General features: G+C 48.8%; 1 protein-coding gene across 1 annotated transcript in view; it reads left to right on the forward strand.

The window, feature by feature from the left end:
* Window positions 1-7,466, forward strand: part of EGFLAM (EGF like, fibronectin type III and laminin G domains) — a 172,955-nt gene extending 165,489 nt beyond the window's left edge. The window contains exons 21-23 of the mRNA XM_081230395.1: window positions 3,731-3,814; window positions 5,334-5,437; window positions 6,478-7,466. Coding sequence (XP_081086521.1) covers window positions 3,731-3,814; window positions 5,334-5,437; window positions 6,478-6,632 — 343 coding nt within the window. The 3' untranslated portion in view covers window positions 6,633-7,466. The remainder of the gene's footprint in view (window positions 1-3,730; window positions 3,815-5,333; window positions 5,438-6,477) is intronic.
* The last annotated feature ends 9,190 nt before the right edge of the window (window positions 7,467-16,656 follow it).

Consider the following 16,656-nt stretch of genomic DNA (forward strand, 5'->3'; position numbering starts at 1 on the left):
GAAAGGGAATCAAAGTGCTCAGCGATGAGTGTGGTTTTTGCTGTTTGTTTCGTTTCATTTTGTTTAATGATTATGTTTAGGGCATGAAACCAGGTGTGTGAATATCACTTTACGGGTGCTCTTTCCCACTAATTTTCCATGTGACCTTGATAACATTTTCATGTAGCAGAGAAAGGAAAGCAGTCTGACATTAGCAAAGTACCCTGTGCTATACTTTAAAGGAGGCCTAAGTATAAGTGCCACCATAAGGACCCCACCTGATGGCATTTTCTGGTGGCCCACCTTGGTGCTCAGCCTCCTAGCCTTCCGTGAGCACCAAATTGGGTAGGTACGCTTGGATCAGGATAACTGATTCATGCTAACCGGATACACAGGACATTGATAGAGAAACCAGGTGTGCATTTATTTGTTCATTTATTCGTTCATTCACATGTTTTTACCTTTTTTAAAAAATGGAGGTATAACTAAGTGAAGTGAGTCAGAGAAAGACAAATATTATATGATATCACTCATATGTGGAATCTAAAAAAAACATGACGCAAATGAACTTACCTACAAAACAGAAGCACACTCACAGACATAGAAAACAAATTTATGGTTACCGAAGGGGAAGGGGGTTGGGAGGGATAAATTAGGAGTTTGGGATTAACAGATACACAGTTCTATATATAAAATGAACAACAAGGTCCCATAACTATATTCAATATCCTGTAATAACCTATAATGGAAAAGAATCTGAAAAAGCATATACATAGACTGGTGTACACTTCACTGTACACCAGAAACTAACGCAACGTTGTAATTCAACTATACTTCAATTTTTAAAAATTGAGGTTTAATTTACATAAAGTGAAAAATGCTAGGTGTACAGCTCAATACATTTTTAAACATGTAAACTCCTGTGTAACCACCCAGAACAAGGTATAGAACATTTCCCCACCCACACCCAGGAAGGCTCCCTCATGCCCTCTCCCAATGAAGGCAACCACTATTCTTGGTCATTTATTATTTAAAAGAAAGAGAAGTTCCAGGGTGATGTATCAGGTATCTGGGGGAGCAGGAGGTTATTCGGAGGGTCTGAAATCAGAGAGAGTGGGGGGGGCGGTTGGAGAGTCATGCCAAAGATGTGCCAACTGGGCCACACCACCACCTGCAGTGATGGCTGGATTCCTGTCTGCTGGGTTCAGCGTTTGCTCCCTTGAATACAGCCTGGCTCATTGCATGAACAGGCATGTTATCAGGCTGGAGAACAGAAGAAGAAGGCCCGTCCTTTGTCCGAACACAACTGAAAAGGTTTCCATTCACTTGATTACAATCACATTCCAGTCTAGTGCCACTGTAGCTATACCCAAGTCACCTTGATTCTGAGACCTGGGTGTTTCTGGACGTTCTGGTTACATATTTACAGCCTGTTGGTTTACTCACACACATGACTACTCTTCCAGGAGAGGCTTGATAAGTTTATCTCTTGGCGGCAACTTTCTCCTATTGCTAGTTCCCCCAGGTTGTATTGTTTGATGCTATATCCAAGCTGCATTAAATACTGCATATATTTGGGGCAGTGGGATTATTTGTTTGGCTCCTACTATGTGCTGCGCTCTTTACATATGTTATCTTACTGAATCTTCCCTAAGATCCTTCAGGGAAGGTATTATTACCCCATTTCACAGATTAGAAAATTTAGGCTCAGAGAAATGAAGCAAATTGCCCAAGATCACAGAACTAGTAATTGGGGAGGCTGGGAATTGAGGCGGATTCATCTAATCCAAGTGTCTAGGCTCTTCTATCACCCCGTTCTGCCTCTCATAAAAGCCCACATAGTAATTCAGCTACATTTCTGCCAACCAGCTCTCAGCCCTTCCTTATACTCATTCATTTCTTCAACAAGCATTTGGCCACTAAATAATGAAATCTGAAAATTCCACCTCCAGGCTGCTTCATACAAGGAGACACTTGATGTGGGAAAATTCATTAGAAAACAGCGGATTTTTCTGGGTCAGAGCAACAGCTTTGTCTCAGAGTTTGTCAAGTCACCCGAGTTCTATTCTTGGTTAAATGTCGATGGGCTGTGTGACTTCTTTGAGGCTCCAGTATTAAAGAAAGGACCCATAGTGCTTTCCCTGGGGAAAGCCAAAGCTTTCTATTCTTGCTCCTTTCTTATACTGAGTGCATGCAAGAACTCAGTGACTAATGTGGGTTTCCTCTCAATATTCCTATTTCTTGGCCAACGAGCTAAAGGGGAGACATGTCCTCTTACAAGATGAGGAGAGGGTTGTCCAGGTGGAATACATTTTCCTTCAAAAGCATGATTACATAGGCTTTATTATTTTATCAAGGGGAGGTCTAGGCAGCTGGCCCAGTGCCCGGCCTAGAATCGTCACTCACCAAATATTTGTTGTATTGAATTAAATTAGAATAATTGAATGAACACTGGACTAAGAGGGTTATTTCTCTCTGGTAAACAACAAACGCATGTCTTCTGATCCCCTTAGCGTATCACAGTATCTGGCAACTGAAATAGGAAATAGAAAGCTACCGAGTAAAATGTGGCAGGGTGGGGGGCAGGTAAGACACCAAGTTCAAGTCCTATACGTTAGCTTTGAGATTTTAGGCAACTTCCCGTAAATTCTTTGGGGCTCAGCTGGCTCTGCAATGTTTTGTCTTTTGAAAAGTAAAAACACATGAATTAGTTTCTGAGAACTGCCATAATAAGTTACCACAAATGGGGTGACTTAAAGCAATAGAAATGTATTCTCGCACAGTTCTGGAGGCTGGAATTTCAACCTGGAACTGTTGGCAGGGTGTCTTCCTCCTGGGAGCTCTGAGGGAGTCTGTTCTATGACTCTCCCCTGGTTTCTGATGGTTGCTGGCAATCCTTGCTGTTCCTTGGCTTATAGATGCATCGTTCCAGTCCCATCTTCATGTGGCGTTCTTCTCCGTATGTCTTTGTCTCTGTGTCAAAATTTCCCCTTTTTATAAGGACACCGGTCATATTGGATTTTAGGCCTCCCTAACCCCATATGACTTCTTCCTTAACCCCATATAACCCCCGTATAACCTCTCTTAACTAATTACATATGCAAAGACCTTGTTTCCAAATAAGGTCACATTTTAAGATTCTGGGTGGACATTAATTTTGGGGGGATACTATTCAACCTAGTATTGATACAACACATTTCAAACGATAAAGCCCTTTTGTTCCTTATACTCTAATACTGTACATAGAGCCTAAAACAAATCAACCTTGAGGACATTATGCTAAGTGGAAAAAGCCAGTTACAAAGAGACAAACACTGTATGACCCTACTTATACAAGGTACCTAGGGCAGTCAAATTCATAGAAACAGAAAGTAGAATGGTGGTTGCCAAGGGCTGGGGGAGGGCGAAATGGGAAGTTGTTTAATGGGTAGAGGGTTTCAGTTTTACAAGATGAAAAAGTTCTGGAATTGGTTGCACAGCAATGTGAATATACTTAACACTACGGAACTGTACACTTAAAAATGGTTAAGACTGTAAACTTCACCACAATTAAAAATAAAAAACCAGTTTTGGTCACTCATGGCCTAATCTGGGGACCCAGTGTCTTTATAACATTGTTTTGTTTTGTGTGAAAGAAACGACATCCTGAGCTCCAGAGAACTTCCGCAGTGAGAACCATTTGTGAACGACCCTCAGTCTTACATCAGTGTTTTATTCTGTTCTCTGTCTTGTTCTTCTCCGACGCCTTTAGCTATAACCTGGGCAGTGGTGTAGCATCCATCATGGTGAACGGTTCATTCAATGACGGTCGGTGGCACCGAGTCAAGGCTGTTCGGTGAGTACCTGCCACAGTGTGCGACAGAGCTGACGGGATGTACTCTCCAATTCCCTTTAGTCCCATTTCCTGTTCCCCATCCTGGCCTGGCACCCACGTATACTTGATCCGGGTCATTAGGGTATCTCGGTACCAAGTCCCACCTGTGCCCTTTACTAACACTAGCAGACCAGAGAGGCTGAACTCGCAAATCTTCACTCAGCAGAGATCTTCTAGAGAAAGAACTTTGATGGCTAAACTTGAAGAAGCCCTCACCTTCCAGGTAGATCTAGATATCTCTAGTGAGATAAGATTTCAGGGCAGGTGGACTTTGAGGAGATTCCAGAATGCTGGGAGCCAGGTCTATACCCCACAGTAAGAAGAATAGGAAATCCAGGTATTCCCCCAAGGAAATGACTGAGCCAGATCACAGCACTTTCAATAAAAGCCATCCAGCACACAGGGCTTCCAGTCTGCTTCTTGGTGCTCAACACTTATCTGTGTGGCAGTTGAGGATCACTAGGCATTTGAATAAAGTTTCCAGTATGAAAGATGGATATCAGAACAAATAGATACAACAAAGCAACTTGGAGGAAACAGAGACTATGAATGAAAAAAATGATGAAAACATGAATATCATCAGTGAGATAGGAGAGGTTATGAACCCAAGGAACAAGAAGTGATTGCTATAAAAAAGGAACATTAAAAGACCAATAAAGAACTCGTTAAAACAAGAGGAAGAAAAGAGGGAGAAGGAGAAGAAGTGTGGCTGGTTTTTGGAAACCACCTTAAAAAACTGCAAAGCCCTTGCCACAGATGAACACCTCCATTCCACTGTCCTCAGAGTCACTTTTGGGTGACTCTCTGGGTCCTTTAGAAACCTCAAAGCCATTCTTCGTCCTCCCTGAGAGTAATCTTCTACAAACAAAGACTACTGCACTGGCTTCCCATTGTGCTTAGAATCACATCCACACTCACCATGTGTCACCATGTCACCACCACTCCTCCTGTTACAGTACTTCTCTGGTTCCCTCTCACCTTCAGGATAAATTCTAGCTAAGCTCCTTATGCCCTTCACCATCTGCTTCTGGCTTCATCTTTTATACTCTACTCCCACCTCTAGAATGCTCTATACTCAGTCTGTACCAACCCCCATGTCTTTTCTCTCATTGCCGTTGCCACTTCCTGTCTGCATTAGCCTTCTCCTTCACCTGACCCACCCAGCCTTCAAAACGCACCTCAGAATCTTTTTTCAGAAGCTTTCCCTGGGCTTCTGTTCTCTTCCCGTAGAATTCCACAGCTCTCGGCCATTCTTCTATCATAGAGTGGTGACACTGTGTGATCACTGGCAATTTGATTTTTTGTTTGTCTTAGGAATTTCGGTGGTTTTCTGTTTGTTTTTGTGTGTTTCATTTTAGCAGCTCCATCATTTAGTATAGTGCCTGGTGCTTAGTAAGGACTTCAATAATACATTTGTATTAAAATGAATGCATGACTGAATTATTGAATGAAGCTCCAAAAATGGTGGCGGTTTTTACAGGGATGGCCAATCAGGAAAGATAACTGTGGATGACTATGGGGCCAGAACAGGCAGGTCACCTGGCATGATGAGGCAGCTCAACATCAATGGAGCTCTGTATGTGGGTAAGTGACCTTGACCTTTGACGAAACCTAAATTATGCCAGTGCGTTTTCTTCTTAGCCTTCCGTGTGTCATGCTAGGGCTTCCCAAAGCTGTGTACTTCATGAGATCAGTCAAATACTTGGAAATCAGGAAGCTCTCCAGATATTCCATTCTTCCTTTTTCTGAACTTCTGACTCATGGCTGAGGGGTCAGGAAGCACTTAGATGATTTTGTGCTGTGGACCGATCCACCAGGAAAACCCTGCTTTTCTTGTTTATAGAACAGGAACCTGCTAAATATAGCTCCTTGAATTCTCCCTGAGGAAGGAGGATCTGTCTTTCCGGCCCCCCTCAGAGTTAGAATGAGTGGTGTTTTTGTAAATAGCTTAGAACCCACTAACACTGACACATCAACATGAAAAGATACCTCTATCTGTAGGATATTTCCTAAAAGTGAACTTAATCGAAAGCATTCAACATCAGTGTATTTCTCGTGGTTTAAGATAACATCACTCCGGGCTTCCCTGGTGGCGCAGTGGTTGAGCGTCCGCCTGCCGATGCAGGGGACACGGATTCGTGCCCCAGTCCGGGAAGATCCCACATGCCGTGGAGCGGCTGGGCCCATGAGCCATGGCCGCTGAGCCTGCGCATCCGGAGCCTGTGCTCTGCAACGGGAGAGGCCACAACAGTGAGAGGCCAGCGTACCGCAAAAAGAAAAAAAAAAAAAGATAACATCACCCTTACCACACATACTACATTTTGTTGACATTATACAACATTTCAAAATTTACCAGGTACTATTTGGTTTTAAGTGGTCAACTAGGTCAGAAATCACTTATGAGGTGGATACTTATAGACTCTGATTGTGTATCATATTGATTCAAGTCAGCTTGTTCCTTCAAGGACAATTATAAATTAGACAGCTGCAATGTCCTGAGTTCTAGGTACCACAGCCTCACCTATCCTGTCAGCTGAGGGATGCCTTGGTGAGTAGACACTCAGGCAGACTGAAGAGGCATCCTTCCCTTTGACTCATGTCATCTTCCTTTGGCTTCCTGGCAGGTGGAATGAAGGAAATTGCTCTGCACACTAACAGACAGTACATGCAAGGCCTCGTGGGCTGCATTTCTCATTTCACGCTGTCCACCGATTACCACATTTCCCTCGTGGAAGACGCCGTGGATGGGAAAAACATCAACACTTGTGGAGCCCAGTAACACCAGTTGGCTCTGCCCAAGGGACAGAACCTTCTATGCTGAGAATCCTGGGGGCCCCAAGACCTTGCCTGACACCACACACAGAGGCACGGGGACCAGGTGTGTTTCCTTTCATCAAGGAGCAAGTACACCCTGATGGGAAACTAGGACCGAGACAAGAGTCCCTGGGTGGCCTTTCCTGCTGACATTCCTTGGGCCAAACCCAACGGAATGCTCTGTGTAGGAAGCATCGGACTTTGTCCATTGAATGTGTAGTGGCCACCAGAGATCACACATCACGGCGAATTTCCGAGCCTGTCTGCTGTAGCTCAATGACTGTGTTGTGATTCATAGTTTGTAAGAAAAAAAAAAAAAGAAAGAAAGGAAAAAAAACAAAGAGAGAGAGACCCAAAGGGCAGTATTAAGATACTTCTCTCCTCCCCTGACTCTTGACACTCTTACTGACAGCAGAATGACTGTAAGACCTTCAACCTCAAACTTCTCCACTTTGGCCCATGAATTACTAGGATTAACCCCTTCCCCTCCTCACTGGCTGGTTCAATGTGCTCTATGAAAATAAGGATTATGGGAGACTAGAGATAGAATCATAATTATAAAGCTGCCCCCTGAAAGTTTACCTTTAATGAGAAATCCTTACTTTTTATAATGCAAATCTAAGAAAATGGGCACCATGACTTTGTAGCTGTCCTTTTGTATGTGTATATTTTTATAGCTACAGATTGTCCACACAGTATACTTTTGCAAGTTTGGGTGGACAACCCTGAATTCTTTGCACACTTCCTAAGAATTTTCTCCCAAAGGAGACTTGTCTGGGCCCTGTGTGGCATCAGCAGAGCGGGGTAGGTAACTTGGGGTGGGCACTTCAGGGAGCTGACTGTTCTCTCTCGGTAAATGATGACTCAAGGAGGTGACTGTGAAGCTTCCAGAATAAGCAGATGGAAAGGCACATGTATTACTGAGGTGGGTCACTGTTATTCTCGTTTTAAGTGGGGGGGGGTGTCTGTAGTGAACCTGAATAAAGAAGATGAACAAGGCTACAGCACGTTCATTTAGTCGTTCGTTCACCTGTGTAGGGGTTACTGATCCCTCCCGAGGCGGTGTCTAGAAATGGACACGAATACAGTCAGTGTTTCTCAGGCTGGGCTGGGGGCGCCCTCAGCCTGGTCTGAACATCTGGGCAAGAACCAGAGAAGCGGGGCTGCTTCCTTCTGAGCCATCACAGTGCCACTTTGCTACTCACGTGGTGACCCCAGAGACAGCTGGCTCACTGGCAGATTCCCATGGCAGGACTTGCTCAGGGCAGGTGAGATGAATGCTACCACCAAAGAGGCGGGAAATGTGATCCACCTCACACAAGCGCCTGTAATTAGTCCCATCATGACTCTGCTCTTGTTTGTGCAGCAGGCGGTCAGCGAAGGCTTCGAGCTTTGTGCCAAGCACAGTTTTAGGCACATTAAGGGTTCTAGAAAAATGAATAAATAAACTAGAGACGTTCACCTTAAGCATCACCCTTCCGCCTCCTGTCTTTGGGAACCTTTGATGACCAGGATCCTTCCTCTCAGAGCAATAATGCTCACAACGACAGCAATTCCTCCTCTCCTGCGCACGTCACCTGTGAGTGCGGAGTGGAGAAAGCCACGTGGTAGAGAGTGGGTGTCACCCACAGGTGAGCTCCCTGTCACCCTCACCTCAACACCGTTTCCTTGGAGACATCCGGGGTCAGTGCTTCCCAAGATATAACAGAGTTGCTTTCACAACTCCAATTGATTCACATTTTGAATCGATTGCCTCCAGTCAAAAAAAAAAGTTGCGGTGATTTTGGCAAAATGTCCAGTTGAGCTGAAGCCAAAAGAGTTGTGCTGTGGATGGGCTGTTGTTCCCTGCAAGTGTCATCCTGAGAAGAAGCACAGTAACCCGGGGCTGGGGGCCCGGGAGTGATGAGGAGGAGGAATTGCCTTTCCCTAGGTGGGCTAGAAAAAGAGGGGTGACAGGTGATGAAGTCAGAGCCATAGAGAGGCTGCGGGTGAGAAGGCAGCAGTATAGGGGGACCCAAGAGGAGCTGATCGTATGGGAGGGCTCAGTGTGGGAGAACAGGGTAAGAGACAGTACATCCCAAGCTCTTTCACCCTCTCAGTGGCCAAAATTCGGGAAACACGGGATGAGTTTATAGCAGAGGTGGTTGGGGGAATATAAACTTTGTCCTGAAGCTGAGGCACTAGACCTAGGTTCAGATGGGCAGGACAGCCGAGGAGAACTCAGCCTGGTTTTGTGGGTCCCCCGGTTTCCTCTCTAAGTGTATCTGCTATCTACCGTCACAATAATGCTGCACGTCAAACAACCACAGAACCTCAGTGGCATACCGCAAGGTGTGCTGATTGCTTCCATGCCTCAAGTGGTCAGCTTGGCATTTCTGCTGATCCTGGCTGGGCTTGACTAGGTGGTTCTTCTGGTCTCAGTGGGGCTTGTTCACATGTGTAGGGTGGCTCGCTTATTGTCGCCTTGGCTGGGATGGGGAGGTGACTTGGGTCTGCTCCACCCTCCTGCTGGGACCCGTGAGCTAGGCTGACATGCCCTTCACACGGTGATGGAGGAGGGTGAGAGCGCCGGAGCTGAGGTCTAAGGCGTTTTACAGCCTGGGATTGGAACTGCCTCGTGTCACCTTTGCCACATTGTGCTAGTCAAAGTCCGTACGTTCAAGAGATGAAGAAATAGACTCTCTCTCCATTGTGAGAGCAACTACAAAGTCACCCGGCACAGGGCATGGATTCAGGGAGGGCGGAAAATTAGGGCCATTAGTGCAACCAATCCCCCACCGCAAGTCCTGTGCTGTTGGGGAAATGGTGCAACAGGGATGAGGTGACCCCTGACGGGAGTTCATCCGTGGGGTCCCTGGGGCTGGGCGGAGGCCTGGGAGGTGGCAGTCATGGGCCCAGCAGGGGGAGCAGCGCCTGCCTCTTCCAGCCCCGCCTGCTGTGCCCCCTTCGTCCACGTGCTGCCTGATACCTGGCAGCCGTGTTGTCATCCTGAGCAGGAGGGCCTGGCAGGGGATGGGATCTGTGCCACGGCTTTTGGGCAGTGGCTCTGTGCACGTCATGTTGGGGAAGGCTGGCTGCACGCTTGGCTGAAGGAAGAGCTTTAAGGAGGAGCCAGGGAGCCTGAAGATTAACGCCATCCCTGTCCCGCCCACGAAGGATATTATGAAGCCTGGGTTACTGAAAAGCTTTTGTCCCACAATCAGCATCTGAGAAAATTCTCCAGAACTTCCCATGTGTTCTAAGCAAGGACGGCTGGGGTGTTGTCAAGAAGGGGAAGGGTAAGCTGGGACAAAGTGAGAGCGTCGCATGGACATATATACACTACCAAACGTAAAATAGCTATAGCTAGTGGGACGCAGGCGCATAGCACAGGGAGATCAGCTCGGTGCTTTGTGACCACCTAGAGAGGTGGGATAGGGAGGGTGGGAGGGAGACGCAGGAGGGAGGGGATATGGGGACATATGTATATGTATAACTGATTCACTTTGTTATAAAGCAGAAACTAACACACCATTGTAAAGCAATTATACTCCAATAAAGATGTTTAAAAAAAAAAAAAAAAGAAGAGGAATGTTCTTGCTTTTCCTACAAAAACTGACTTGCACACCGGCATGTGCTTCCTCTAAGCTCGCCTGGCGGCTCTTTCTCAGAAAGGTCTGCGGGGTCATCTTTGTCCCCGTGCTGCCCCAGGGCCTGAGGAGCGGCAGCTTGGTGACCCTGCGACTCAGGCACCTCTGAGCGGCTGCCGGTCTCCCCTCTTCTTTGCCTTCCATTTCTGGGCCCAGGCCTGTCCAGCCCCCAGGCCCCTCCAACACAAACAAGCCCTCCGCTTTCCACATGCCCACAGCCTGGGCTTCAGAGGAACCGGCGCTTCCCTTCCGGTCTCCTCGCCTCCCTCCCTCCCTCCACCGCCCACCTCTTCTCTCCCCCTTGCAAGGAGCCGTCTCCTCCCCCGAGTGGGTGGAGGGATCTCGGAAATGTGCCCGGAGCTGGCGGGCCCAGTGCTTTCCACTTGGAGGAAGTGCTGCATTTTTCACCTTTCACCCAGAAAAATAGGATTCTCAGCAAGCTTGTTTTTAGCACAGAGAGCTCCCAAAGGAAAGAGAAGAGCGGGTGGGAGGGGCTCGCTGCCCCTCTCAGAGCTCTGACAGCCAACCCCCTGCCAAGGCTGCTCCCCCCCCTGGGAGGGAAGCACCAAGGGGCAGCCTGGTGGGGGGGCCTGGCTGAGGGGCACAATAAAGGCAGAGAATTCCAGCTCCACATGGAAAGACGATTCACCCTTGAGGGGCTTGGACGGAGCATTTACTGCTTGCTTCCCCGTCCCTGCCTGGTCTCTTCTAGGAACACCCAGTCGCTGCCCTTGCAGGTGGAGGGGGGGTAAGGTGTGTGCCCTCAGACAGCCAGTCCCTTAGCTGAGAAGGGTGTGTGTTTAGCTTGTCAAAGGCAGGAACGAAGAGCTCTAGGACTACCATCCAGGAGGAGTCCAGAGGGACGCGGGCTGCCAGCACGGAGTCCAAGATCAGAATCCAAAGGAAGGGATTTGTGCTGCGTTCAGCCCAGTCCGCATAGTTACTTGCCAAGATGGAAAAGGGGGGTCATTCAAGTGCCTCGGCACTGGGTATTCTACAGCTCGCACGAAACAAACAAGGGAAATATCAGTGGCCCTGCGTCAGCCTCGGGGAGGCTGTGGAGTAGGAGGTCTGAAGGCATTTAAGCTCGTGCGTCCTGGTGGAAGTGACAGGCTGTCATTAGGAAGTTCCAGTCTACAGGTGGCTATATTCAGGCAGCAAAATGACTAAGCCAGTTCTACAGCATGGTCTGGCTGCTGAGACAGACCCTGTGAGTAATTGCACTTCAACCTCATGTTCAAAGAATGTTCACGTATTTGATCTCGGCACCAGCCCTCCTCTGATGACAGCCAGAGCACATGGGCAAGGCCAGTTTGACTCACAAAGACGAAAGCTGGCCAGAAAGACCGAGTGACTTGCTCCTGGTCCCACCACAGGACACAACCATAGTGCTTCACTGTGGAACTTTTCTACCCCTTACCCAACCTTCAGTCAGATGCAGCGGCCCGTGGACCCCAGGCTTGTTCAGGGGCTCCTGGGGCTCCCTCCGGTTAGCTGTCATTGGCAAGAGAGTCTTGTGGGTGAGGGGGATTTGGGCAGAGGCCAGTCCCCTAGTGTCTGCCTGCTGGGCTCTCATCATAGCTCCAAGTCTGCTGTCTTCCAAAGCTCTCCCATCGCAAGGACTCTGGGTTGAACCAATCTGAAAGCAGAGACCAGAGCCACTCCATCGGAGAGGGATTCAGGGCCCCCGACGGGCAGTGAGGTCTGGGCTTGAAGTCTTTTCCTTCTCTCCTCTGGCTTCTCCTCCACAAATAACCTCCAGCCCTCAGGGGAGTTCCTGCAAGCTATTTCCAAGTAGTGGTGTGCTCCCCTGGGCCCCTGCCCAGCCCTGGCCAAGCTGGGAGCAGCAAGAGCAGGGCAGGCAGCAGAAACAAACTCCCTGCCTCTCCTCCTGCCCTTGCTAAGACATCTGTATCCTAGAAAGTGCACGGCTCCCAGGAGCACTCGCCTTTTCCTGGAAAGACGTGCAAGGAACTATGTGTCTCAGCGCTTGGGCTGCGTTTGCTGCCTTTCTCGTTGTCCTCTCTGTCCCTCTGACTTGCTCAAGATCCAAAAGGTTTACCAAGGCACAGAGATCTTTGACCACGTGGTAAGGCCTCCCTCACCATGTCCCAGCTGCCCACCTTCAAGCCAGGGCCCGGCCTGGGGCTCTGGACACCTCGAACAGCCTGGTGCTAAGGGGCTGCACCTCCAACTTGGCTAAAACAGGACTTGGATGGGAATATCTGTGAGAAGGAAGGCCAGGGAAGCGCAAGGAATCTGCTCTTCTACGCTCATTTAGAAAAAAAAAAAACAACCGGCGCCAGGCCAGAGGATTAGCTATGGAAAACCCTGTTAGGAAACTGGCTGAAGGAAAGTAGAGGCAGAGTAAAGGGACTCTCAGACGAGAGGACTGTGGGGGAGAGAGGGTGAGGGTACAGGGCCTGCTGCACGGTGACTCCCAGCCCTGGCGGCAGGCATTCCTTGCTCTCACAGGCCTTAGGGTTCACAGGGCAACTGTGGGCAGGGTGGGTATGAAACGGGGGGCACTGTCCAGTAGAGTAGAAAATGTGCCCACTAGTTGTCCAGGCCACATATTCGCCTCAGAAATAGAATAAGCTGTGTGATCTCCTGGTCCAGCGCCTCAGAGGATTTGCCCAGGGTTGGGGCCTGATTCGTGGTCACATGACTACCTCTGGCCTGGAAGCCTGAGGTCCTTAGAGTTTGTTTGGAGGCTTTGGGGTTGATAGGATGGGGTGGGGATGCGAAATGATTTCCTGGATCCTCACAAGCACTGCTGGAGCGGCCCCTCCGTGGATACTCACTGTATGCAAACCAACCTGGACGAGGCACTGGGGAGAGGCCAGTGAAGTCTCTATCCCTCAAACCAGCATCGGCCAGGCCTGTGGGGTCCTGGGAGACTCGGGCCCTCTTCCAAGCCCACTGGGCACCTGCTTCTTCAAAGGCAGCAGGAGACCTTTCTGAGAGGCCTGGTCTCTCTTGTAAGAGCTCTCCTGATTAGATTAGGCCCGCCCTGTGCAGCCTCCCTTTTCATTAACACAGGATCCACTGATGACTAACCTGATTGTGGGAGTGCCTTCCTGTCATAGGCACAGGCCGGGCCACACTCCAGGGGGTGGGATTGTACCAGGTGTGTAGAGCTGGGCCCAGGAGTCCCAGGGACCATCTTAGAATCTGCCCCTGCCAACCCTCTTCACCTCTGACCCCGGTCTCTCCCACCTCCAGACCGTACTTCACCAGAGACCTGCTTTGTTTCCTTCAAGTGCACTTTACGTCATGTGCTGTCCCACCCGAAGAATGTGCCACAGTCTGCTACTTCCACAAACCATGAGCCAAACCAAGACTCCCAGGATAAGAGAACTTCTATTCCCAGAAGCATGGCAGTCTTTTAAAATTTCTCCTTATATCAATAAATATTGCAATATCCTGTTTCCCCTGGGTCCTGGAACCGTCACCGATGACTAGGGGCCCAGCTTGGAATTCAGTGGATGAGCCCTGAGCAGCCCCTGTTCCAAGCTCCTGCTGGCCGCCCCATCATCTCAGAGGAAACGGCACGTAAGCAGTAGAACTCTGCATTAGGTCAAAATCTTCACTAGTCACTCAGTGGTGAAAACCACATATGACAGCATAGGAAAGCTGGTTTGGGAGTTCTTGAGCATCACGGGCCAGTGGCACCTAGTGTGAATTCAAGTGTGGCTTCTTAATGCTGAGAAAAATCAGTGCCAAACAGCTTCATCTGCGTTTTAAAGTCATCCATTATTTAATGAAAAGTGTGAACAGTACAAATGTCCAGAATGCTGAATTTAAAGAATTCATCTATACTTTGGAATCTTATATATCCATGAAAGAATAATGCCATAAAATATCCTATTGATATTCAAAGATTTTCAAAATGTTATATAAAAGAATCAAGTTCGGGCTTCCCTGGTGGCGCAGTGGTTGAGAGTCTGCCTGCCGATCCAGGGGACACAGGTTCGTGACCCGGTCCGGGAAGATACCACATGCCGTGGAGCGGCTGGGCCCGTGAGCCATGGCCGTTGAGCCTCCGTGTCCGGAGCCTGTGCTCCGCAACGGGAGAGGCCACAACAATGAGAGGCCCACGTACCACAAAAAAAAAAAAAAAAAAGAATAAAAAAAGAATCAAGTTCCAAAATAGAATATACAATATAATTTTATATATATGCATACAGGTACAAACATATGAAAATATGTGTAAATATATATATACATACACATTCACATAGAAAAATGTCTGAAAGGACAAAAAGTAAAACGTTAAAAATAGCTAATGCTGCATGAGAAGGTTGAGGGATTCTTTTTCCTTTTATCTATTCTCGAGCTTTTCTTCAGGGAGTCTGTAGTGCTGATTTATTGTTCTGTTCACTCAGAATATCACCTTCCTTCTTTTGGGGGACTGGTCCTCTTCCAACTCTAACGATGTGGTACTTGTGGAAGTGGCCCTTGAATAGAACTTCTGTTGGGCCACACGACGGGACCAGTGATGGACACGTGACACAGGCCAGGCCAAGCAGAGTCCTCCCTGGGAGCTGGGAGGAAGGGCGCCCTCTTCTCCCTGAACGTAAGGCTGTAGACTTGGAGGAGCCTGGAACCACGGGTCCAGCTCTTTGGGGACGTCTGACCTGAGAGTTTCGGTGTAGAGGAGAGCGATGTGTCATTTCCGGGTGGAGTACGAGACTGTAGCCCAGCGCAGCCTGCAGCAAGTACCAGGGCACCTGCCCATCAAATAAATGCCTGGAAGATGGGGCAAGGATTGTCTCCTAGAGAAGCAGATATGCGATTGGGGAGAGAGAGATGGGGGCAGGAACGAATCGCTTGATGATGCAAATTGTCACTTGGAAGGATGGAGAGAACCCGACAGAGAGGGTGAAATACATTCTAAAGCGGGAGGAGGTGGGGAATGGGCAGTCGGTGGGAGAAGGGCCCTAACCTGTGGTCACTTCCAATAAAGCCCATTTATCCCCTCTCTGCTCCTGTCAAAGAGATAACAGGATGAGGGCAAATCTCCTCTGAGGAGAACAAAGGGTAGCTGCGTGCAACAAATACTGGAGCATCTGCCATGAACAGCAGGATCTTCTCCCAGATGACCTGGGAAGACTCCTTCCTCTTCAGAGGCATGCCAGCTCCACGAGGACTGCCCTGTCTTGCCATCCTTGGAGACTCTTCCACAGGCGTGTCACCTCTCTGTAAGATAACATTTCTAATATCTAGGGAAACATATTAAACTGCTTTTTCTTTTAAGGCGCAGTTATTTAAAGAATATTCATCAAGCACTTGTGATGCGGCGGACACTACGCTAAGTAAGCTCTGTGGATGCAGCCGTTCGACTCCTGCTATCAAACGAAGCCTTAGGATTGTGCTCGGACCGCGGAGAGGTGGGTGTGCTGGGAAGGCAGACGACGGGGCTCCCAGGAGCCTGGAGAGACTTACTCTGAGCAGCGCCGCTTAGACGGAGAGGGGAAGTTACCCAAGTGAAGAAAGGTGAAGGCTACAGCATTGGTCCCATGGGAAGAGATCCCGTGCTTTAATTAGCAGGGCTCCTGCTGGCTAACTCCCCTCTTGGGTACCTGAGAGATGTCACTAAACTAAGGTGCATCTAAGCCAGTTTTAAGGCATTTACATCTTTAAGGTGCTGGTCAGAAAGTCCGAGGTGCTCCTGAGGTTTCTCAAGGGATAGAGGAGCGTGTAACAACCCGACATCTGTTCTGTCGGGAGTGTTGTGTCCGCTACCCGGCATCCCTGCAACTGCGCAAAGCTAGGTGATCAAGACCCACAGCTCGGAGCTGAGGACAATGAGGTGAGAGGTGGGGGAATTTCTCCGGGGTCGCCCAGGCAGTCAGTGGTGGTGAAACTAGCCGGGGGCCAGGGCTGCGCAGCTCACACGAGGCAGCCGCTGCCCGGGGCGTGACACCTGCAGAAGCCACAGAAAAGGAAAGGAGCCACAAAAGGTGATTGAGGAAGTCAGACTCCAGGTACATCTCTGAAGAGGGTGCGTCGTCTGCACTGGTCTTTGGGCCATTTGGGACCAGGAAGGGCCACGTGTTGTTAATGCTCTGCTTCCTCAAGGCTTCCCACCTCTCCATCAACTCGAGGAAAATGTGGGTAGGGTGTGTGTGCAAGGCCTCTAGTGCCAGGAAGAGAACCAGACCCGCCCTGCTTCTGAAGGCTGAGTCCAGAGTGAAGACCCAGCTCTGCGGCCGAGATCAAGTTGGCTGGGGACAGCAGGGGGAAAAGGTTTCAATGTCAGCTGAGACTTGAAATTCTTTCACATCTTGCAAACGTGTAGGGATGGATAATTACGAGCTCCATGCACAGCAGTTGTACTCGTTTTAACATGATTCC

Source organism: Mesoplodon bidens (genome assembly GCF_964165515.1).
Source record: "Mesoplodon bidens genome assembly, chromosome: 4".
In the NCBI taxonomy this organism is placed as follows: Eukaryota; Metazoa; Chordata; class Mammalia; order Artiodactyla; family Ziphiidae; genus Mesoplodon; species Mesoplodon bidens.